Source organism: Acartia tonsa, chromosome 11, assembly GCF_053477335.1.
Source record: "Acartia tonsa isolate MP-2025a chromosome 11, ASM5347733v1, whole genome shotgun sequence".
In the NCBI taxonomy this organism is placed as follows: domain Eukaryota; kingdom Metazoa; phylum Arthropoda; class Copepoda; order Calanoida; family Acartiidae; genus Acartia; species Acartia tonsa.
In genome coordinates, this window is record NC_137270.1 from 48666580 (window position 1) to 48690861 (window position 24282).

General features: G+C 34.9%; 1 protein-coding gene across 1 annotated transcript; it reads left to right on the forward strand.

The window, feature by feature from the left end:
• Positions 1 to 16071, forward strand: LOC145332846 (bolA-like protein DDB_G0274169). Its single transcript, XM_080177931.1, has 5 exons — positions 1 to 61; positions 2456 to 2574; positions 2885 to 2962; positions 14962 to 15041; positions 15952 to 16071. Exons 1-5 carry the CDS (start codon positions 22 to 24, stop codon positions 15983 to 15985), a joined length of 351 nt encoding a protein of 116 aa, XP_080034057.1. The 5' UTR covers positions 1 to 21; the 3' UTR covers positions 15986 to 16071.
• The last annotated feature ends 8211 nt before the right edge of the window (positions 16072 to 24282 follow it).

Genomic DNA, 24282 nt, shown 5'->3' on the forward strand with positions numbered 1-24282 from the left:
TTTTTTTTCTTCAAAATACTTATGATAAAAATATCAGTAAGAAAAATGTCGGGATTTGTTGGTAGGTATTATTTTTGTATATCATGATTTTCTATGTAAATAACAGGATGTCTGTCTACCAAAGGATCTCGCTAACTGTTTAACTGATATGGTTCTCATTTACAAAATAGCTTCCATAGGCCAAGGTATGGTTTTAAACTGTTTTTTTTTTTTTTTGGGGGGGGGAGGGTTTAACCATCCTCCTCACAAAGGATTTCAGCTCCATAAAAAAATATTTTTTAACTTTTTAAACTAAAATTGAAAAGGTGCAGGGTTCGATTTCCCTCTCCACAATTAAAGTGCCCAAAACGACCTCTAGGGTCGTAGCAGCTAGTACTATTATTTTTTTTCTGTTTAAGATCTTACCACTGAACCGATTGATTTCTCCTTAGAGAAACATGATATGCCATAGGACCTTTTAAGGCTATTTTATATCATTTTTTGGAATGTATTAAATCGGTGCTTTCCCACAAAAAAGTATTTTCTTTCCATATCCTATCACTATATAATAGGAAGCAGGGAAGGAGGAAACAAAAGGCTGTGTATCACACTAGTCCCCAAAGTTTTATAATAACTTTCTCTTGTTCTTTCACTCTCGCCTTTTGGGACTATTAATTTTTGATTGGTTGGTTCAATAAGTTGAGTTTCGAATTAGTTTCGTTGTTGTTATCAGGGTTGTCATATTGGGCATTTTTTCGATAACGGGCCGCCCAATTGCCCAAAAGGGTTTTGGGCATCCTTTTTGGGCAAATGTCGTAAAAAGCATATAGAAAGGATATAAAATAGCCAAAAACCATACCGAGACTTATTATTAGAAATAAAATAGCCTAAAACTATCTCAGGACCTATAAAAGCTCCACTGGAAAGAGAACCTCTCTAGCTAGAACTATAGAAACTATCTAGAATAATAACTATTATTCAGGACATCTAGCTAGAACTATAGAAACTATCTAGAATAATAACTCTATTATTCAGGACCTCTCTAGCTAGAACTATAGAAACTATCTAGAATAATAACTCTATTATTCAGGACCTCTCTAGCTGGAACTATAGAAACTATCTAGAATAATAACTATTATTCAGGACATCTAGCTAGAACTATAGAAACTATCTAGAATAATAACTCTATTATTCAGGACCTCTCTAGCTAGAACTATAGAAACTATCTAGAATAATAACTCTATTATTCAGGACCTCTCTAGCTAGAACTATAGAAACTATCTAGAATAATAACTCTATTATTCAGGACCTCTCTAGCTAGAACTATAGAAACTATCTAGAATAATAACTCTATTATTCAGGACCTCTCTAGCTGGAACTATAGAAACTATCTAGAATAATAACTATTATTCAGGACATCTAGCTAGAACTATAGAAACTATCTAGAATAATAACTATTATTCAGGACCTCTCTAGCTAGAATAGAACTATAGAAACTATCTAGAATAATAACTCTATTATTCAGGACCTCTCTAGCTAGAACTACAGAAACTATCTAGAATAATAACTCTATTATTCAGGACATCTCTAGCTAGAACTATAGAAACTATCTAGAATAATAACTCTTTTATTCAGGACCTATAGCTAGAACTATAGAAACTATCTAGAATAATAACTCTATTATTCAGGACATCTCTAGCTAGAACTATAGAAACTATCTAGAATAATAACTCTATTATTCAGGACCTCTCTAGCTAGAAATATAGAAACTATCTAGAATAATAACTCTATTATTCAGGACCTTCTAGCTAGAACTATAGAAACTATCTAGAATAATAACTCTATTATTCAGGACCTCTCTATCTGGAACTATAGAAACTATCTAGAATAATAACTCTATTATTCAGGACATCTAGCTAGAACTATAGAAACTATCTAGAATAATAATCTTATTCAGGACCTCTCTAGCTAGAACTATAGAAACTATCTAGAATGATAACTTTATTATTCAGGACCTCTCTATCTGGAACTATAGAAACTATCTAGAATATTAACTCTATTATTCAGGACCTCTAGCTAGAACTATAGAAACTATCTAGAATAATAACTCTATTATTCAGGACCTATAGCTGGAACTATAGAAACTATCTAGAATAATAACTCTATTATTCAGGAACTCTCTAGCTGGAACTATATAAACTATCTAGAATAATAACTCTATTATTCAGGACCTTTAGCTAGAACTATAGAAACTATCTAGAATAATAACTCTATTATTCAGGACCTTTAGCTAGAACTATAGAAACTATCTAGAATAATAACTCTATTATTCAGGAACTCTCTAGCTGGAACTATATAAACTATCTAGAATAATAACTCTATTATTTAGGACCTCTCTAGCTAGAACTATAGAAACTATCTAGAATAATAACTCTATTATTCAGAAACTATCTAGAATAATAACTCTATTATTCAGGACCTCTAGCTGGAACTATAGAAAAGAAATTAACCCAAATATTTTCTCCTGTCCATCTTCAAATTATAAATGAATCTTACATGCATTCTGTGCCCAAGAATTCGGAAACACATTTTAAGGTAAGGAATAGAGATTTTTACAAAATGATATATGTAAGATGGTATTCTTTTAACTTAAGCTTGCAATCAAACTTGTTTAATCCACTTCATGCAAATATCCATTTTTCAGAGGTGTATATTCTGCAAAATTGACCCTGCTAAAGAGGGGGGTAAAAAAATTAAAAATATGATGTTGGGGAGGGGGGGGGAAAAATGTAGAAATTATGAGAAATTAAAACATACCTACGGAACAATAATTTTGCAGCAGGGGAAAAAAATCCAACTTGTGCTGAATATAAACCCCTGCCCCTATTAGTATTTTTTCATGTAGGTAGTTGTTGTAAGTGAGAGCTTTCAAGACAAGAAACCTTTGGCCAGGCACAGACTTGTTAATGAAGTTCTTAAAGAGGTTTGTATTTCTATTAAATACTAGTATATTGTTTTGTAAAAAAGCCAAAAGGAGAATTAGAACAAAGTAAAATAGAGTAGCTTTAAACAAAGAGGTCAAATCAATTTACTAATATTTAATTAATAAACAATTCATAACTTTTTAAAAAATATATTCCAAAAATTATTAGATTACAAAATATAGTAAGCAAATTAATAAACAAATAACAAAAAAATATTCAGCTTTATAGAAGAACCAGTTGGTATAACAGCTGTTTTCCTGAAATATGTATGTATAAAAATAAGGTAAAGTAGGTGAATCAAGCAGTGTACTTGGTCAGTTTTTAGACAAATTAAAAGAACTATTAACAATAAATCCGCTAAAGGCAGAAGTAATGCTAATAAATACAAATAATTTAAATAAAAATTAGATCAAGCAACTAAATCAGATATTAAGGATCTACCACTCAACCATAAAATTAAGAATTAGGGAATTACTTCACTACACTAAAATAATCAAGGTGTTACTTCAAAACAGCAAAATATATTATTGCTAGATGCACAAACTGCTTTGATCAATAGTTTTTTTTTAATTAATCCTTTTTCTCTTATCAAAATTCACTTTAAATAAGGAGTTTATAAGACTAAATGACTGTAAATGTGTATTAGATGACAAAAAGGCCTACACTAATACCTAACTAAGCTAACAATTTACTATCTTCCTTACCCAAAAATTGGTCCCTCTGGGCTGTAATCATGTTCAGGAAGGCCTCCATAGCTTAGCTGATCAACATTTAGTGGCTCAAACATCCTTTTTCTGAATTGGTTTAACCTTTATAAAATACAAATTGATTAATTTAACCCCCCCTCTTTATCAAAGAAAACTTAAATTAGTATTTAATAAGCAAAAACTAGGAGAAATTAAGTAAAATTAATCTAAAGACAAACAAAAACAATTTAAATATAATATTACTATAAACTAAATTCACTGTGTTGTGACCACACTGTCTACTCGTGTAGAGAACGAAACGAAATGTGGTATTTGAACCGCGCGTTGAATAAAACGTAAACAAGGGAAAACCGGAAACCGGTTTTAGAGTACAAAAAGTCGGAAAATTAATTTTTTGATAAATGCGTAAAAATACCTATTATTTAACATATAAAGTTTTTTCTTTCCTTAATTAAAATTTCAAAATTACATAGATTATTCATAAAAATAGATCGGAAATCGTCGAAAGCCAGGCATTTCTCGCTAATTATAAAACACTCGCCACCAAAAAAATAAAGTACCTGGCTGAAGACATTAGATCTGTTCTGCTTAGTCCTTGAACGTTTGACGTGATTAACAGGTGGAATCATACCAAACTTCTTGTACAAACTTTTTATCAACTTATAGTTACCATCTGAATCAAAGCTAAATTGGTAAATATTATAGGCAGCATTACCCCTGTTCATTCTAGGTAGCCAATACCTCAGTATAGCAGGATTTTCTGATAATTTGGCTTTCAGAATGTTTCTTCCTTCTCTAGGATTACCTGGAGAGAAATGATTGATCATCTCTGTGACGGATAGCATATTAGACCACAAACCTCGGGTGTTGTATGTGATTAGATCATTCTGTTGATTGTAACCACGGAATGGTTTAGAGGTAACAGCAGAAAGTCGTACAGCCTCCATGAAAGATGGATTAATCTTTGGATTATGGTGAGCTACGGACAAAGATCCAAGCTTCTGAATTACAGAAAGACCTACTACATCAGCGTTTGTTTCTTCATTTGGATCTATTTCCATATTGTGATCATCAACAGAAGCAGTGTTCTCATCAGTGTTCTCAATAGCAGACTCTCTGAAGTTAGTACTAAAACTACACTTAACTAATTTTGTCAAAAGAAGTGTAGCTATCTCTTGCCTGAAGGCTCCAATATCTTGATCATTAATGCCATCAAGATCACGACCAGCAATACAGTGTTCAGCAAACAAGATGGTATATACTCCGCAACTTTCACCATCATACTGGCATGGAAGATCTGTTTTGATGATTGTTTTTAAACTGACACCACACAAGCGCTCAATAACATCTTTAACCTGCTTAAACTTATCACTGGCAACAGGAGTCTTGTACCAGTAGGAGTTATAAAGCTCAATATATGAACAATCCAATCTTATGGCAGCAAGAGTATAGTGTTTATTCTCATTGATTGGAACAAGAATTATATCTTTACCACGGATTGAACGTAGATATTCATCGCCATATCTTGATATAACATCATCCACAGAATGGAGATCCAAATCAACTGTCAAATAGCGTAGAATAGATGGATTGTGATCAATTAGTGGGTTTATTTGAAGCATTGCCGCAGCAACAGCTGTATCATTCAAAAAACGACCAGGTGTAGCAACTCGTCTTATCTCCTCCACAGTAATTGGGAACTTACATACAGCATTCACAACAACCTGTTTGTTTTTAATCGACAACACTTCATCCAATGAATAGTTTTGATACTTTTTGTAAGAATCTGGATTTACAAAACCGTGGCATCTATCCACTTGGGATTTCAATCTAAGGTGTCGTCCCTGTTTGTTTACACTCCTGAAATCAAAAGTTTAAGAAATATTTGTATAGAAAAATTAATCTCATTAAGAGAATGAAAAATGGAACTTAGAACCATATGTGAATCAATATGAAATGACCAGTACAAACCTGTATCTACAAATGTTGGTACATCTCAATTCTGCAATACATAGAACATACAAAATATCAACGCTAAAGCATTGAATACAATAAACATATAAATACAAAATATTAATATACGCGGCTAAAGGCCACATATATGCAGCTAAAGGCCACTAAAAGATTGGTTTACCCATCACCTCGTTAGTATTTAGGCTAAAGACCATAAACATATGTTAGTAATTAGGCTAAAGGCCATTAAAATTTGTTAGTAATTAGGCTAAAGACCATTAAAATTAGTTAGACCAATCTTCTCTACAATACAAATAATAAAACATAATATACTTAGAATACAAGGAGAATAACCAAACTTTTGTAAGATACATCTAATCTTACTTTAAAGAAATTGATTCTCATGGATCCCATGAAATAATTCAAAATATAAAAATCAAAATATTTTCAATGTAATGAATAAAAAATAAAACTCAAGTGACTTGAATACAAAAATCAGAGGTGTTTTTGCTGAACCCAAGAAGCAAGATAGTGCTCTAAGGTATTGAATCCAATTTCCTCACATCCAAGTATCAAAACAAGATCCTTGATGTTGCGTTCAACTTGCCTCATGACAACCTCATCAGCATTCCTGTATTCAACTAGAACCTTGTTGATTCTACCATCAACATTGAGTTTGATAACTCTACCATACTTGTACACTTTATTCCTGGATCGTTCAGCTTCCTTTAACAGTAGAAGAACAACATCTCCAACTTCAGGTGGATGAACATCAGAATACTTCTTTCCAGGTATAAACCTATGAATATAATTGCCTAATAGGTTTAGCAATTGTTGGTTGGTATTTGCCAATTCCTTCAATGCTTTGCCAGGATTGGTTTCAAAAGTCACAAATCTTTCAGGTGCACGAGCATTATTCCTTCCAAGAAGGAAGAGATTCGGTGTGATGAGATTTAACTCACCCACAGTATTAGCAGTATCATCACTGTTGGTACATATTGGTAAACCGTTGATGATTGAACTAATATTTAAAGCAATGCTCTCCCATTCTATATAAGTGTGTCTTTGACATAGGGAACCACTCTTCTCTAAAAATTCTTTCATTATCTTGACCTTCGCCTCTGCTCTTCCATGCTCTGCATGAGCATGCGGAGTTGAAAAATCAATTATCAGCTTCTGTTTCTCCCAGAGCTTATCAGAAAGATCTGTAAAACACACCTCAGCATCTTGTAATGTCTTGAAGCTTGTCTGATTGTCCAATAGTAGATATTTTGGCCAACCAACACGAGAAGCTGTACGACCAATCGCTAAAATGATCGATTTAGTTGAAAGATCCTCTAAAACACCAATCATTGTTAAACCAGTAGTCATACAAACCATTATCAGGAAATAGGCTGGTTTGGTAACTCTTTTCTTGATGCTATCATAAGCTCGATAATTTCCCGCAATATCACACATTGTACTAAAAAATGGTGGAGCTCTAAGCAGACTAAAGGCTGCTTGATTGCAAGAGAGAGGCAAAAAATGTCGTTTCAGGAGATATCTACAACGAGTGCAAGATTCACGAATGAACTTTACAATCTTCCGTACATTCTGTACATGTACTAACTTCAGCAAAAAGTTCATAGTTCTCTCAACACCAGCATGAGCATAAGATTCCTCTTCCCAGTGGATATACATGATCAAAGAGTAGGTAATAACACTGGAATTAAGAAAAACAGGCTGATTGAAATTAAGATCATGCATCATTGGATCTGTCTCGACACGAATATCAGGTAAAGCAAGTCTGCCAGCACTATACAAAATTCCATCCTTTTCCTGATACTTGTCCAACTTAGAAGGTTGATTCTTGAAATGTTCTTTGACTTCTATAGTACTAATCTTGCAAATCAATCTCCACGCTAAAAAGAAATCCAAAGGTGAACAGTAAACTTTACAAGAAACACCTTGAAATTTTGATGACATCTTACCAAAATCTCTTCCACCAATCATATTCTCAACTGAGCAAATATCACAGTCAGCTGCTACTTCCTTTTGTTTGTGCCATCTGTGTTTCAATTTCGATATGAATTTCATGACAAAAGAAAGTATAAGAAAAGCTTTCTTAAAACCAAACTTTACAAAATCAACAGGATATCTGTTGTAATCATCTGAATTAGATAACTGGTTCAGAGAGTTAACTGCAATATTATCAGTAGGAGCTTCAGCTTCAGCCTTTTGAATTGCAATGGAAGGACTAACTAATAGAATAGCAGGTACATCAGAATGTTGAGGAACTTCTTTTCCCACATGGACTGACATATCATCTCCAGCAAAATCTAACTCATTGATACACATACAGTCATCAAAAATATCATCATCATCTACAACTATAGCTTGATAAATAGCTGGAATAGTTGGATGTACTTCCTTTTCTAGATCTGAACTAACCTCAGGTGTCAAATCAGCACATACATCTGCATAGGAACGAATTGGCATATTCACGATTCACCATCTTGCCAAACAGAACCCTCAGAAACATCATCTAAGGTAGCGTGTCCACGAGTAAGAAGATCAGCAGGATTCTTTTCTCCAGCAATCAAAAAGAAGTTTTCTTTTCCAACTAAACGATGAATCTGTCTCACTCGAGCAAAACAAAATTGCTTCAAACGTAAGGATTCATTACTAATCCAACATAATGCGATAACCGAATCGGTTATGAATATTATCCTCTTGACACGATCTGCTAAAACTTTACACACTGTAAATGCAGTCTCAGCCATTAGCAAACAAGAAACTAATTCGTTTCTCGGTATGCTTCCCCAGCTAGTCTTGCTTCTAGCTGTTAACAACTTGACACTGAATGATCCATCAGGCAATCTTGATCTTACATAAATCCCTACACCTGCCATTGTTGTAGCAGCATCAGAGCAACAAATAAGCTCTAGGTCATCTGCATCTATAGCATCTTGGTGAACGACAGATCTTGGACATTCCAACTGTCGAAATCCATGCATTAGTTTCAGATTATCAATCCATTGATCCCTGACATTTCCAACAACAGGATCATCATAATCAACTCCAGTCAACTTATGCAGATCAATCTTCAACTTAACCTTGATTGGCTCAAAAATACCAATCACATCAAAGCACTCTAAAATCTTGCCCATCAAATTCCTCCTTGTTAAAACAATGTCCTTGACAAGATCCTCCACATCAGCTTCAGTAACTACAGGTTTGATATTAGGCTTCTTAAGACCTCGTCTTTTAACTGAAAAATTGATTTTCTGAGCTTTAAGCTTCATTTTATCCTCTTTGCATTTCCAACTATAACCAGCAAAAGAAGTAGACACACCATCAGCAGACGTACCTTCAGGAGGATCTTCTCCACTCTTTGCAACACACTTTAATTTGAATCCTCCATATGGCAAAAGTTCAGTCAGCTCATTGATAGTTTTATCCAATAAAGGTTTAGTGGAAGTTGAATCAGAGGAATCATCCATGTATGTGTATTTTGTCACCACTTTGTGTGCTAGTGGTAACTTCTCCTTCTTTATATCAGCTGTTTTTTGCAAAGCACATGTAGCTTGATTTGATGCACTTTTTACACCATACATAAGTCTTAGATTCACCCATAGGTCAATATCTTCAGATGGATCTAAACTGGAACTAAACAAATACAAACTGAATCTATACATATCTTCTGTCAAATGAACACTGTTGAACATTTTTGCAATATCGCTGCAAAACGCAAATTTATTGCTTCTCCAGTTGATAATGTTTTGAAATAAACTTGTCAGACAATTTGTTCCCTTTGCAATTATATCATTGAAACCAGACATGGTAGGGTCGGTGACAAGGCGTGAGGGAGTGGATAGAGAATCTGGTTTATGCACAGATCTCCAGCAAAACACGTGTTGAAAATCAGAATTCAAGATCTTATTCTGAATTTCAACAGGAAGCTCAGATACAGGGGCTACAAAACCTTTCTCATATAGTTCCTGATTGAATTTAACAACTGATTTGCGTATCTCAGCTGGCTTGTTCCTCTGGGTTTTTAACACAGCTTTGGCCATATCAAAATTATCTCTTTTACCACCCCATAACTTGGTCAGATATGCTTCAGGGGACTGAGTAAAAGGATAACTACAAATAGATATCTTCTTGTCAACATCAACTACAACGCTCTTTTGAATAAGAGCTTCTTCTGCAAGTTCCTTAATTGAAACTCTTCTCAAACGATCAGACTGCTTGCAACCTTGACAAATTACACAGGAATCACAACGGTAATCCACAGTACATCCAGCAGATTCATGGTCATCTAGATCCTTCTGTAAATTGCGAGGACAAGGTTTCTTTTTCATAATATCAACAGATTGAAAACAAACATTTGAAATAAAATTCATGATTGGAGTTCCACAATCAGAATACTCTGTTTCATGATCATCGCTTGTCATTTCTCCATCAAAATCTGTTGATAGAAACTCAATTGGTGTAAGACTGTCAGCTAACAAGGGAGTCTTGTAATACTGCTGATAAAAAGTAGGTAAACTCTCAACCAAATTTATTCCATTCTTGATTTGCTCTATGGGTCCAGAAAATATCAAATTGGAACCATAACAATCCTTTAATGGACTTCTCCAAATCTGTAATCCATCATCTAAACAGTAAATCCTAGTAGGGAATATATGAGATTGTCTTGATCCAATAATAAGATCAATGTCTTTGCCGCCAACTTTCACAGGAAACTTCTCTTTGGCTTCTGGAAAACTAACCAACTTTTTCTTTACCCTTTCAACAATTGGTTCAAGTTCAACTTCGGCTAAGTCACCACTAATCTTATTTACACCAATAAGAGGAAATGTGTGGAACTCACTACGATCATCAGGACCTATGGTCACTTGATATAATGGACACTTTGTATGTACCACTTGACCACCAGCAACAGTAAAAGATTGTGATCTCTCATCCAAGATAGTTAGCTTCAATTCTTCAGCTATATCTTTCTTAACTAGCTCCCCAAGAGCTCCAGTATCCCAGAGTACCTGAACATTCACTCCATTCAGGTTTAAAGTTTGAGTTGGATATATAGCCATTACACCAGAATCCTCTCTTGTTTTGAACAATATGTCAGACTTAGGCACTGTCTTTCCACTTTGAATATCAAAGGCATTTTCATTTACACGCACAGGGTTAACAGATACAGGTTCTTTTATCTGTTCTATTTTGCCAACAAAGAGCAAAGTAATCTTTGTACCTTTACGATATCCAGGCAAAAATTCAACCAATGCTGATTCACAATCTTTGATGGAATTTGAATGATCAGAACACATAAGAACACTTTTGATCTCTCCAATATCCCAACAGGATTTACAGAACACTCCATTAGGAATAATCTTCTGAAAAAGACAGGAATCACTTTTCTGGCGTTTGAAACATACATGTAGTAGACAGAGTTTACCTACCTTTTATGTTCTGCCTTTTCTTCTCTCTGTTTAGGAGTCATGTTCAAAAACAAGGAACAATTTCCTGATAAACATTGGCGTACCTTTGTATAAATATCCTTGTGTGCAATGCAAGGTGCACCATAATACTTCTCAGTATTGAAGACTCTTTCTTTATTTTCTTTCACTTGATTCTGCTTTGAATCTGGGCTGATTTCATCATCAGTAAGATTAAAAATGCTCTTCACTTTGCTTTTACTTTTATTTTCTTTCTCAGATCTTTCCTCCGCTTCATCTAAAAACAATTCAGCAGTAAACTCTACCTCTCTTAGGTATTGCTTTAACACGTCCATTAAAATATCAAATGACTGTTCTCCTGACAAAGCTTGAACCTCTCTTCTTGAACATTCCTTTATATACTTGGAAGAGAATAACCGGAAAATAAAATCAGGAAGCAACTTACTAATGGACATTATATTGCTGTAACTGAAAATCTCGCTACTCATGCTTGGAAAATCTTTGAGATTCAATTCAGCTAATGACAATAGCTGATCAAGTATTTCACAAAATGATTTGACAAACTTTATTTTATCATCTTTGGATGATCTTATGCTAATTGGCTTCAATTTCTTTATCTGGTTTCTTTTGTGTAACATTAATGTATTTACATTGCCATGTTTATTCAAAAGAATCTGCTTCATTGCTGAAAAATTTGTTCGTACATGACGACACTCACCTTGCACTTCTTCGGAAAGGTAATTATGAAATAAATATGAAGCCTTGTCTGTTTCTGTGAATCCTGGACTTACAATATTGAAGTTAAACAGGAATTCATAAACATTCGTACTTCCATCACTGTGTCCTTTGAAAGGTGGAAGTTCAAGGGCTGGCACATGCTTGTGATCAGATTCAAGATGTAATCCACGCTTGTAAATCATTGCTTCAACTGATCTAATCCACTCTGTTGCGCATCTAAAAGCCTTTATTGACTCTACTTTCAAAGCACTATTACATATGACAGGCAGATTAGACGACTTCTTCTCCAGGTTAAGCTTCAAGGTTTTTAACTCCTTACAATGTCTTTTCTCCAAAGATAACAATTCTACATCAGATGTATCGTCAGTCACCTTCTTTGATACAATAACACTGATTTCCTGTAGATCTTCGACCAGGCTTATCTCCTCTATATGGTTTGTTAGAGGCTCAACAAATTTCCAGGAATTCTCGTTATTTTCTGTACTATGACAATCACTTAATGTATGATGACTGACAACATCTGAAAACCTTACCTGTGATTGGGATTTGACAGGAGTACTAGCTTGTTGATTATTAGCTTCCAGATTTCCATCTTGTACTTGATTTGATTCAAAGATTGTAGACAACAATTCTACATTGCTAGTAATAGAAGATTTCTTCTTTAAAAAATTAGGTGTTTCAGCTTCAAACAAAATATTATCAATAGGACTAACAACCTTATCAACAAGGGATTCTCTTTCATCATCATGGTTGTTATTACCTTCTTTCTGCTCCTCAGTGTCCTTGCTGGAAACATCTTCTTCCTTCGTAGAATCTTCTGGGTGTTGTTGGGCATCAATCTTCTGATTAAACTGTTGCAATTTTATAAAATATAATCCATGCAACGCATCAAACTCCGTATCAAGCTCAAGTAATTTCTCATTTATTGTATCTTCAGACAAACCAGCAGCTACATCAATAAATCTCCTAAAGGTAGCTAGAGTATCTGTAATCACCAGAACTTCTTCTTTCTTGAAAGATAACTGTGTTCTATCACAATTCTCAGCATCAAACTTTGAAAGCTTTGTTTCATAGCGCTTTTTCTTTGTCACAGCATATTTAAAAAATTGATCAACATCAACATTAAATAGATCATTTAGTTGCTTTGTAGTGACACTATTAACACCTGTTAAATTTAAATTATCACCATTGGACACATTAAATATGTCCAGAGCTAGTGATGAATTATTATCATCACCTGTCATGGTGCCTGAAACAAAGTATGAAAGTATGTTAATTAAATATATTCAATTGATTTGATGAGACATTAATTTTTTGGGAAAATGTTTTGTAAAAAAGCCAAAAGGAGAATTAGAACAAAGTAAAATAGAGTAGCTTTAAACAAAGAGGTCAAATCAATTTACTAATATTTAATTAATAAACAATTCATAACTTTTTAAAAAATATATTCCAAAAATTATTAGATTACAAAATATAGTAAGCAAATTAATAAACAAATAACAAAAAAATATTCAGCTTTATAGAAGAACCAGTTGGTATAACAGCTGTTTTCCTGAAATATGTATGTATAAAAATAAGGTAAAGTAGGTGAATCAAGCAGTGTACTTGGTCAGTTTTTAGACAAATTAAAAGAACTATTAACAATAAATCCGCTAAAGGCAGAAGTAATGCTAATAAATACAAATAATTTAAATAAAAATTAGATCAAGCAACTAAATCAGATATTAAGGATCTACCACTCAACCATAAAATTAAGAATTAGGGAATTACTTCACTACACTAAAATAATCAAGGTGTTACTTCAAAACAGCAAAATATATTATTGCTAGATGCACAAACTGCTTTGATCAATAGTTTTTTTTTAATTAATCCTTTTTCTCTTATCAAAATTCACTTTAAATAAGGAGTTTATAAGACTAAATGACTGTAAATGTGTATTAGATGACAAAAAGGCCTACACTAATACCTAACTAAGCTAACAATTTACTATCTTCCTTACCCAAAAATTGGTCCCTCTGGGCTGTAATCATGTTCAGGAAGGCCTCCATAGCTTAGCTGATCAACATTTAGTGGCTCAAACATCCTTTTTCTGAATTGGTTTAACCTTTATAAAATACAAATTGATTAATTTAACCCCCCCTCTTTATCAAAGAAAACTTAAATTAGTATTTAATAAGCAAAAACTAGGAGAAATTAAGTAAAATTAATCTAAAGACAAACAAAAACAATATAAATATAATATTACTATAAACTAAATTCACTGTGTTGTGACCACACTGTCTACTCGTGTAGAGAACGAAACGAAATGTGGTATTTGAACCGCGCGTTGAATAAAACGTAAACAAGGGAAAACCGGAAACCGGTTTTAGAGTACAAAAAGTCGGAAAATTAATTTTTTGATAAATGCGTAAAAATACCTATTATTTAACATATAAAGTTTTTTCTTTCCTTAATTAAAATTTCAAAATTACATAGATTATTCATAAAAATAGATCGGAAATCGTCGAAAGCCAGGCATTTCTCGCTAATTATAAAACATATATGGGCCTTTAGGATCTAAGGGTATGTAATCAAAGTGGTACAGGAGGGACAGAAAATAGCTTTAAACCATCCAAAGGCTTAAATCTACAAAGTAAAATGGCATAAAACCAGTTAAGGACATATATGAAGCTTCTCTAAAAAGGAACAATACATCAGTTCTGTAGTTATTGAGATCTTAAGTTTCAAACAAAAAATCATACCTACTACTTTAGGTAGGTATATAATAGAATTTAAGTAAAACAATAGAGGAGGAAGGGGTTAAATAACTGTATGTCCCCATCCCGTGGACCCTGTGCCGACTTTCCTTCACTCTCAAAATTGCATCAATATAATTAAACCTAAAGAAGTAACTTTTTTGTCTGTAGAGAAGGACCTCGCTAACCGCTGAACCGATATGGTTTTCCTTTAGAATTAAGCTTCCTTTAGGTACAGGGAAGGTTTTTAACTATTTTGGAGAGAGTCTTTCCGCCCTTCCGAATTTTTTTAACATTTCTTTTCAAAACTCAAATCAAAAAATGAAAGGGCGGTTGACTTTAACCCCCTCCCAACTTAAGTGCACCTAGAGGATTCTAGGGGGCGTAGCCGCTAGTGGCTATAATTTAAAGACATTTATTTCAGGAATTAAGCAGTGGTGTCCACGCCCTCTCCATCAATGCCTTCACCCCAGAACAATGGGAGAAGGGAAGACAAGTTGAAAAGTAAGTATTTACAGAGAGAGGGGGGAGTGACAATGGGCTGTTTATTACACTAGTCCCCAAAGTTTTACAATAACGTTTTCATATTCGTTGCCTTAACAACTTTGGGGACTTTTACTGAGTTTTTTTGCCTATTTTATCAAGTTTAGTGTTTGACCACTAATTTTAATCTACAGTAAGGTTAATTTTGTGTGCCATCATTTGGGATGTACATCAATTAGTCGGCCATTGTCTTATCCCTTGAGAACCCAGAAGTTTTCATGGCAGGCCACTTAAGGTATAAGAAAATTTACGTCGGACGATAAAATGTAAGACCCCAACGATGATAGACAAAATTTTCCCTTCTTCAGATTGAAACTATTTGTTAAATCGTTTGGAAATTAAACTTAATAAACCAACAAATCAAAATAGTACCTACCCAAAGTTTTCTCTTGGGAGGGTGGTGGTACCCTCCCCCATAATAGTTACAGACCTGCCCAGGAACTATGACGAGCTATCCTGTAAAGGAGAACCATATCGGTCCAGCGGTTCCAGCGGCACAGACACGCAGACATCATGTTACTCTAGCATATCCTCATAATAATTTAACAGGATGTCTGTCTGTTTGTTTGTACCGAAGAATCTCGCTAGTCTCTGAACCGATCGGGTTTACCTTTACATTGAAGCTTCTCATTGTTCCTAGGAAGGTTTATAGCCATTTTTGTGGAGGGTACCAAAACACTCCCAAGAGAAAACCGCAAAAAAAGAAATAAAACGCCGCCCTTCGAATATTCTTGGAAACAGCTAAAGCCACAAACTAAATTTTTTTTGGTTAACAGCTGATTCCCCTATAGGCCTCTAGGGGCGTAGCTGCTAGTAGATAATATAATCCTCTATGTTATACAAATTATAACTAATACTGTTTTGTTTTCAGAAGTCCTAACTGTATGGGTGGATTTGGAAAATAACAATATTATATTTACATACATACATATTTATTATTAGTCATATTTAATACCTGTATAATATATATTTGCGATAACTTTTATTAAAACATATGTTGTATTCTTATAATAAAGTATCAGGATCTGTGTCTGTGCCAAAGGGTCGCGCTAACAGCTGAACTGATATGATTCTCCTTTACAATGTTGCTTCTCATAGGTTCATATGTTTTGGTGGAGGGTAACACACCCTCCCAAAAGAAATCACCCCTATTTTTTTTTCATTTCCGTTTAAAACTAAAATTATAAATTGGGTTATCAAACTTAACCCCCTTCCCCCCTCCCCCACCTCTTATCTATAAATTACTCCTAGATGCCTCTATGGGCGTTGCTGCTAGTATCAATAATAGTATAATAGAACAAATTATTTTCCATTGACTTATCCATTTTTTGAACACACAAATTTTGGTACTGTCCTCTTTGAAATATTATTTTCAATTTTGAAAATTTTTACCTGTCAATATTTCCACGTATATCCTATATCCATTAACATAAGCTTTTTTGTGTAATTTATTTTGAAATTATTAATTTTGTACAATGTACCTATTATTTGTTGTTTAACACATTCTAAACCTATTCTAAACAAATTAATCAATCTTGTTTTTTAAATAAATCATTTTTACACCAAACCGTTATTTTTTTGTTGTTTTTAAACAAGACAATATAAACAAGTATGACACCATCCAAAAAAGCAAAGCTCTGAAACGGTAGGCCAAACAAACATTAATTCTTGTATATTGTCAGAACTGAATAATCAGAATATAAATGTACAAAAGTCAAAACTAAATTTGTTGAAAATTCTGCTTAGATACAGGATAATGTTTAAGGACATACTTACATTTCATGGACTTGATCACAGAGATGCCTTGCTTATAACGGAATTTTGTGTTCCATCATTTGGGATGTACATCAATTTATTGCTCATTGTCTTATTCCTTTAATTCCCTACGTTTTGTATTTAATGGTGGTGTCGGACATTTGCTTTTATAGAGAAGCTTTGTTATTTTTATAGTTGTCTACTGTTAAAATAATTTAACCCTTGTTTCATTTAGCTTTACATATTCTTAAAAAGGACAATATTAACAATAAGTTGTGCAGCTTGGATGGAAAAGAGGAAAGATAATTAAGTAAATTAAAAACAAAAAGGGCTGATTCATATGCTGAAATATTTTTAACATTATTAGAAATGGAAGGACATACAATTATTATAGAGTATCTGTTATACTAAAACCTCTATAACTTCATTCACCAAATAATGAAGACATAATCTTTAAACTATCTATACACTTCTAATTTATTTATATTATACTAGTTTCTTCGCCCCTAGCCTTTAGTAAAAGTGGAGAAGTCTTGAGAATAACTTTAAACCACCCCCAGACATATATAAAGAAAAAACTTACTACTTTATATTATAGTATATTGATATTGTAACAAAGTAAATTAAAGAATAGCTTTGATATTATAATTGAAATTTAAATTTATATGCAGAATTATTTTATTGAAGCAAAATCATGTTACAAATTTAAAAAGCAAATTATGTTACAAATTTAAAGTAAAATTATTTTATTACTGCAAAATCATGTTACAAGTTTAAAAGCAAAATCATTTTATTAATACAAAATTATGCTACAAATATAGAAAGCAAAATCATTTTATTAATACAAAATTATGCTACAAATTTAAAAAGCAAAATAATTTTAGTGAAGCAAAATCATTTTATTAAAGCAAAATCATTTTATTAAAGCAAAATCAATTCAAGAAAGCAAATTATTTTATTACTGCACAATTATTTAAAAATTAAACAAAAAATATGTTATTATTTAATAAGCAAAATCATTTCATTTAAGCAAAATTTAAAAGTAATTTAATTTTTTAAATTCAAAATAATGAAATTAAAAGAATAGGTAGTGTGTTTAGAAAAATATGAGAATCATAATAAAAATAAAATTGTATTTTGTTGTTGTTCATTTAATAGATGTCCATTAAACAGTAAAGCTGTGGTCTCAATCATATCTAGTGTGATATAGACAAACAGCATAAGCTAATGATAGAGTAGACTTAATGTTCAATTCAAAATGCAAACAGATTTTCAAGTATTTATTATATTGGATTAAATGCAGTTTTTGAGTAAATAAGATTATATATTGATACTATATTTAGAAATGATTAAATATGTTAATAAGTCAAAACTACTGATTATTCAAAGCTGGATAGTTCTGAAGTAGCAGGATGTCTGTCTGTATATCAGGACACCAAACAACAGGATGACTGTCTGTTTAATTAATACAACGTATTAATTAACTATGCACTTTGAAGGGGTAGAATATCTGCCTATGCAAACTATCTAAAGTAGTAGGATGTCTGTAAATAGCTGTATTGGTCTTAATAAAGACTCGAACCCAAACCAGATAATGTTCTGTGTTAGGACTCTCAATATCAACTGACTTAAATATATTTTCTCTTTATTCTTTCTGAGAGCAATTAAAGAGCAATTAAGAGTAACAATTAACATATGGTCTGTAAACTTAAATATATGACATCACAACATAAATATATGACATTTACCCCCTTCTGAAACCATCCAGCTAAGCATGGTTTCACCATCCATCAGGTTGATCCAATAAACTAGGATCAATGTCTTCACTGGGTGAACCTACATCGAAATTAACCCCGGCCTCCAGTCCTTCCTCTCCTTCACCCACTGGAGGAGGAGTGTTCAGCGCCCCTCCACCAACCTCAGCCGAAACGCCCACTGTTGCCGCTATGACAGCATTACTCGCTGCAGCAGTTACAGGCCCTCCTACAGCCACCATCACAGCATCATTTACCGCTGAGGCGGTATCATTCGCAACAGCCACCTCTGCAGCAACCGCTGGCCCATCTGCCGACATTGCCACTTCCATCTCAACGCCACCAGTGACCTGAACACCTCCCGAGACCATCATCACTCCGTTGCCAGCCCCAGCACCGTCAGAAGTTCCAGCCTGCTGCAACTGCCAATATGACGCCGCCGGTAAGTCATTGTTTATTCTGCGCCGGATCTCGCTAAGCTCACTAAAAATATTGGACAGGTGCCTTTGCACTTCAGCCTCTTTTTTCGCCATCTCAGTAATAGCCTCTTGAACCTTAGTTCCCTGTCCTGCCAAAACACTTTCCACTTGTTGGCTCACCTGCTGTCCCAACTTGGCTGAACTACTTTCCCAATTATCAGTCATTGCTGTCTGTACACTTTGTACCATATAAGAAGTCTTTTGCTGTGCAGTAGTAGCCACCATTTGCTGCATCTCTGTATCTACCTTCCTTATACAGTCCATTAGATCCCTCTTATGCGAGGCCAACATATCTTTAATCCGATTATGACTGTCCGTCTGCCAAAGTTTATGTGCAGTGTTCAAACTTTTGACTGATTCTCTTACAGCTTCACGAATTTTTTCCTCAATCATAGGCTTTAGAGTCACAGCAACAGAATTACTGATTTTACCTATATCTTCATCACTGAGCGGCGCCAAGCCACGTTTGTCATTCTTGCGCTCAGCCTTATTTCTCTCAACCTCAGCACGTAAATCTGGTAACTCCCTCTTTTGTTTAGGCCCAAGAGAATCTGCCCCAGCAGGCCGCTTGACCACGCCCCTTCTGGAAGTACCTTCCCCAGCATCATTATAAGCATTGCTGGCTCCCCTTCTGGAAGTACCTTCCCCAGCATCATCATAAGCCTTGCTGGCTCCCTTAGACCTGACCGACCCAGCAGCCTGATTTGGCACAAACTTACCAAATCTGCGCCGTCCATCACCAGAACCAGTATCTGCCACCTTTTCAGGCTTGTCCGTAGTAGGCTCAGTCCAACTGTCTATCTCCGAACCACTCTGATCACTGGGCAGACGATCCCTGGAATCAAGCTCAACTTCAAGACTCACGTTGCCAACATCGTCCTCATCATCATATCCAGGCTCATACCTGGGGGATTCTACATCATACTGCCTCCTGTCATCTCTTCTATACACAACATGCCGCCGATTAGATCTGCCAGCTTCCAACATCTCAACAGACGGTTCACGCTCCTCCCGCCGAGGTGGGGCAGACGGCCGCTGATACCGCCTTTCGTTTCCATCTCCATTTCCTGATAATAATCAATAATTAAATATTAACATTTTAATATTTTAATATTTTAACATTTTTCATATATAAGACGACATTCAAAACGAAATACTTTACATAAATTATATTTATCAGGGATGCCAAATTTTAATTACTGTTTTCCCGATAACGCGAAAATTTGACGCAATTACACAGTCTGCCTAGACAACCAACACACAGCAATCCAATAACCACCCCAGCAGCACCCATCACCGCCATAACAAAATGCTGCCAACTATTAGTCAACCAATCAATTGAGGAATTATACAAATGTACAAACCAATCTTCTGTCACCTCTACAACAAACGCATTTGAATTAGCAGCCAATTCCGAAAGTTTAGCCTCTTCCACAGACTCCAACACCTGTCCTTTCTCTCCCTTATCCAGCAGATGCTCAAAATTCAATGGTACCTTCAACCAACTATCCTCCAGCCGTTTAGTCTGAACCAGCTGCATTCCTGCCCCCTTATTGCCTAGATATAATCCAGGTTTAACTCTCACGAATACTGGATTTTTCCTACACTCGACAACCATTAACAAGGAAACATTTTTAACTAATCTTGTGAATGGTTCTACAGCAACAATTCTATCATCCATAAACAGAGAAAAATGACCAAGATAACACGGCAAATCTGCTCCTATAGTCACATTCAACCATCTTTTTTTACATACAGACACAAGCTCCATCTCCCCCAGATGTTGTACCAACAAATTTCCGACTTGCTTGATGTTGGAATGAAACAAATTATTCTCCCAACACCCCTGTTCTGCCTGTAAAATCCTTTCCACTTGATGATAGGAAGAAGTTAACTGTAATAATAAAACACCATCCTCCTCTTTTTTTCGCATCCAAGGAAAGAAATTCTTTTTAGCAGTTGTAATCCACAAAACTACATCAGGAACGTTGGTATGAAAATAATGCAAATCAGTCAGAAAGTCAGAAAACTCCACTTTTTTCCCCAGTTTTAATCCCAACGAAAACTGTGGAGAAATCGCCAACCAACTTTGGCCACCCTGATTATTAGCATCATCCGCCATATTAGAAAATGTAAACAAAGTTAAATTCACAATTTCAACAGTCCGAAAATAACTAAAATAACGTCTATCTTCCTGTGATCTATTGTGAACTATCACTCGATCAAGCCCAAGCCGCAGATCAGACTCCAGACAGTGTGCCCCAATGAACTGGTCCTCAAGAAAACAACTGTTATCAGGTAACATTGAAATTTGTATATTTTTCAAATAACTTGTAATCTGAACTTCTTGAAAAGTATTAGGCACAAAGGTATTATTTAAATAAATACCATCTCCTCTGCACTGAGGGTCAATCCCATACGTCATCATATCATCATACAGGATGCTACCATTTATGAAATAAGTCAGTGACCGGTCATAAAACGCTACAGGCAACCGTCGTCCATCTATGTCTAACACCCTCTGTTCCTCCATCCTTTTACAATCTTCACTAGAAATTAACTCATCACTACTAACAACAGCTGGTGCCCCTAAATGTAGATGGCTATATTTGCCGCAATACCAGGTGTGAACCGTTCTGTCGACATGACATTGTACCGCGGGCAAAAATCTCACTCCAACTTTTTTTAACAGATGACCGCTGACTGTTCCATTAAACTCATGCTGACCAAATACTGTACATTCTGAAGCCCTCAACTCAGGACCGTCGCCAACACACTCCTTTACTTGCACAGATATCACATCAGCACCACAAGGTAACAAACACAATCCCCAAATTAAAAAATATTTACCTGATCTAAATTTATTATTATGACCAGACATTATTAGCTGATAACTGTTCACCAATTCACCCGCAAATATCAACTGATTTAGCCTTTCATTGCAGGGCAACTTTCTACCTACTAGCTTTGTCAGCACATATTTGTTATTAAAATAATCAAATAACAATTCATGAACTCTTATTATAATATATTTTTTTTAAAATATTTATATGTATTTTAATAATATTTTTTTTTTTCTCAAAAATAATTATTATCAGCTCTCCTTTCCCTACTTTCTCCGTCCTCGAGTTCCTATCTGAACATGTACCACAGGACCCCCTACCTGAGATCTTAACCTCCTCCCAGTGTCCCATAAATATTTCGCCACCCGTGATCCACTTTTCTTAATTGTAACTAATTTTTCAGGTGAAGATTGTGGCGGCGCCGTAGTCAAAAACGATTGTTCCGATGGAAGCTCAACCTCGTCAAAATTACCCTCAGCTACAGGAGCAGGCACCACAGATTCATCTGTCACTCCCACCTCTACTCCTTCACCTACAGGTATAATTTCTCTATTCTCATTCTCTGAAACTCTGTCATTATCAACCTCAACCTCACTCTCCTTCTCCTGAATCTCGTCACTCTGTCTTTCCTCTGCCAACCCAAAACCATCATTTTCAGATGACAAATACACAACATCTTCACTCTCTCTCTCCTCTACAGTTTCTTTCTCTACAGGCATATTGTCAACCTCTAAAAATATCTCATCGGACGGACAAATTTCAGGTAAAGGAAAAACGTTAAAATTAACCTCCTCCCCTAGAACTTCCGTTCGAGCATGAATTTTTCGAATTTTATCCCTAGCTACAACCTGATTTTTCTTGATGGGATTATTCCCAAAAGGTGCCAACTCATACAATGCATCCGAAAATTTCTTAACCACAATAAAAGGCCCTCCATAGAAAGACTGTAATTTCTTGGACACGTCAGTTTTTACAATATTAAAGAAAGCATAACAAACATCTGTAACTCTTAATGCTTCCCTCTGTACTCTGTGTTTATTTTGAACCTCTAAATATAACTTGGATTTTGTAGAAATTCTCTTAATTACATCCTCCATATTTTTCAGAAATTCCAAATACGACCGCGAGGATGAAGATTCAGCAGACGGAACTGGTGATAGGAAATCGAGAGGAATACGTGGCTGCCGACCAAAAACCAGAAAAAATGGAGAATATCCAGTTCTAGTACTCTTGGAACAGTTAATCACTAGCGTAGCCAAAGGTAATTTTTTAGCCCAGTCCTTTGTTCCATGATTTTCATCTACTTTCAAAGCAGCATACAAACTTTGATTTTGCCTCTCTACAGGATTCGAATTTGGATTCCTGGGGGGAATTAGGACAGTATCCACCCCCAATCCTTTCATCACGCCTTTAAACACATTGCTTGTAAAATTTGTACCTCTATCCGATCTCAAAGCTCTAAATAAACCATAGGTAGGTACAAAATTTTCCAATATAGCCTTTACAGTTGTTTCAGTTTTAGCATCAACCAACGGACATGTAAAAACATATCTAGAAAATAGACAAACCATGATTAGGACAAATTTAACCGTCTGTCCCTGATGATAACATGGAGTCCAAGGTCCAACCAGATCTACGGACATATTAGCAAAAACTTCACTACTTTGAACAGAATGAGTTATAGGTGAAACATGTTTAGGATTACTTCCAGCCTTTTTCAAACATGTAATACAACTTCGTATTCTCGATTCCACAAACTTGTTCACGCCAGGCATAAAAAATCTCTCATTTATTTTACGTATTGTCTCCTGCACACCTCTATGTCCAGAACCATATCCACCATGAGCTGAATCAAATATATCATTGTATAAAGAAAGAGGCACTACAGGCCTCTCGACGAAACCCCCTTCGGCCAAAGGCTGTCTGAAAATTACAACCCCCTCTAGCACATACATGTGGCCAATAAGATTGTACAATAGTTCTTTTCTGCCCGATAACTCCGCCCTCTCATAAGACGACAACTGTCTCCTTTCCAATATCCATAACCTTATTTCATTTAAGATCTCGTCCTGCTGAAGACTACTTTGCCAGACAAACTCAACATCCGCCTCATCCTCTGCAGAATGTACCTGCATAATAGAGTAGATTTGATCCAGAAATGGTGAATCATCCAGGTAAGGATCCAAAATTTTATTATCTGTCTCTCTACACTCCTGACAATCCTTCAGTCGATGATTCTTACAATCTAACTCAGTTCTCGACAAATAATCTACGTTCACATGCTTAGTCCCCTGTCGATGGATAACTGTAAAGTCAAAACTTTGCAAGAAAGTTATCCATCGATAGGTGACACCGTTTATTGATCCTTTAG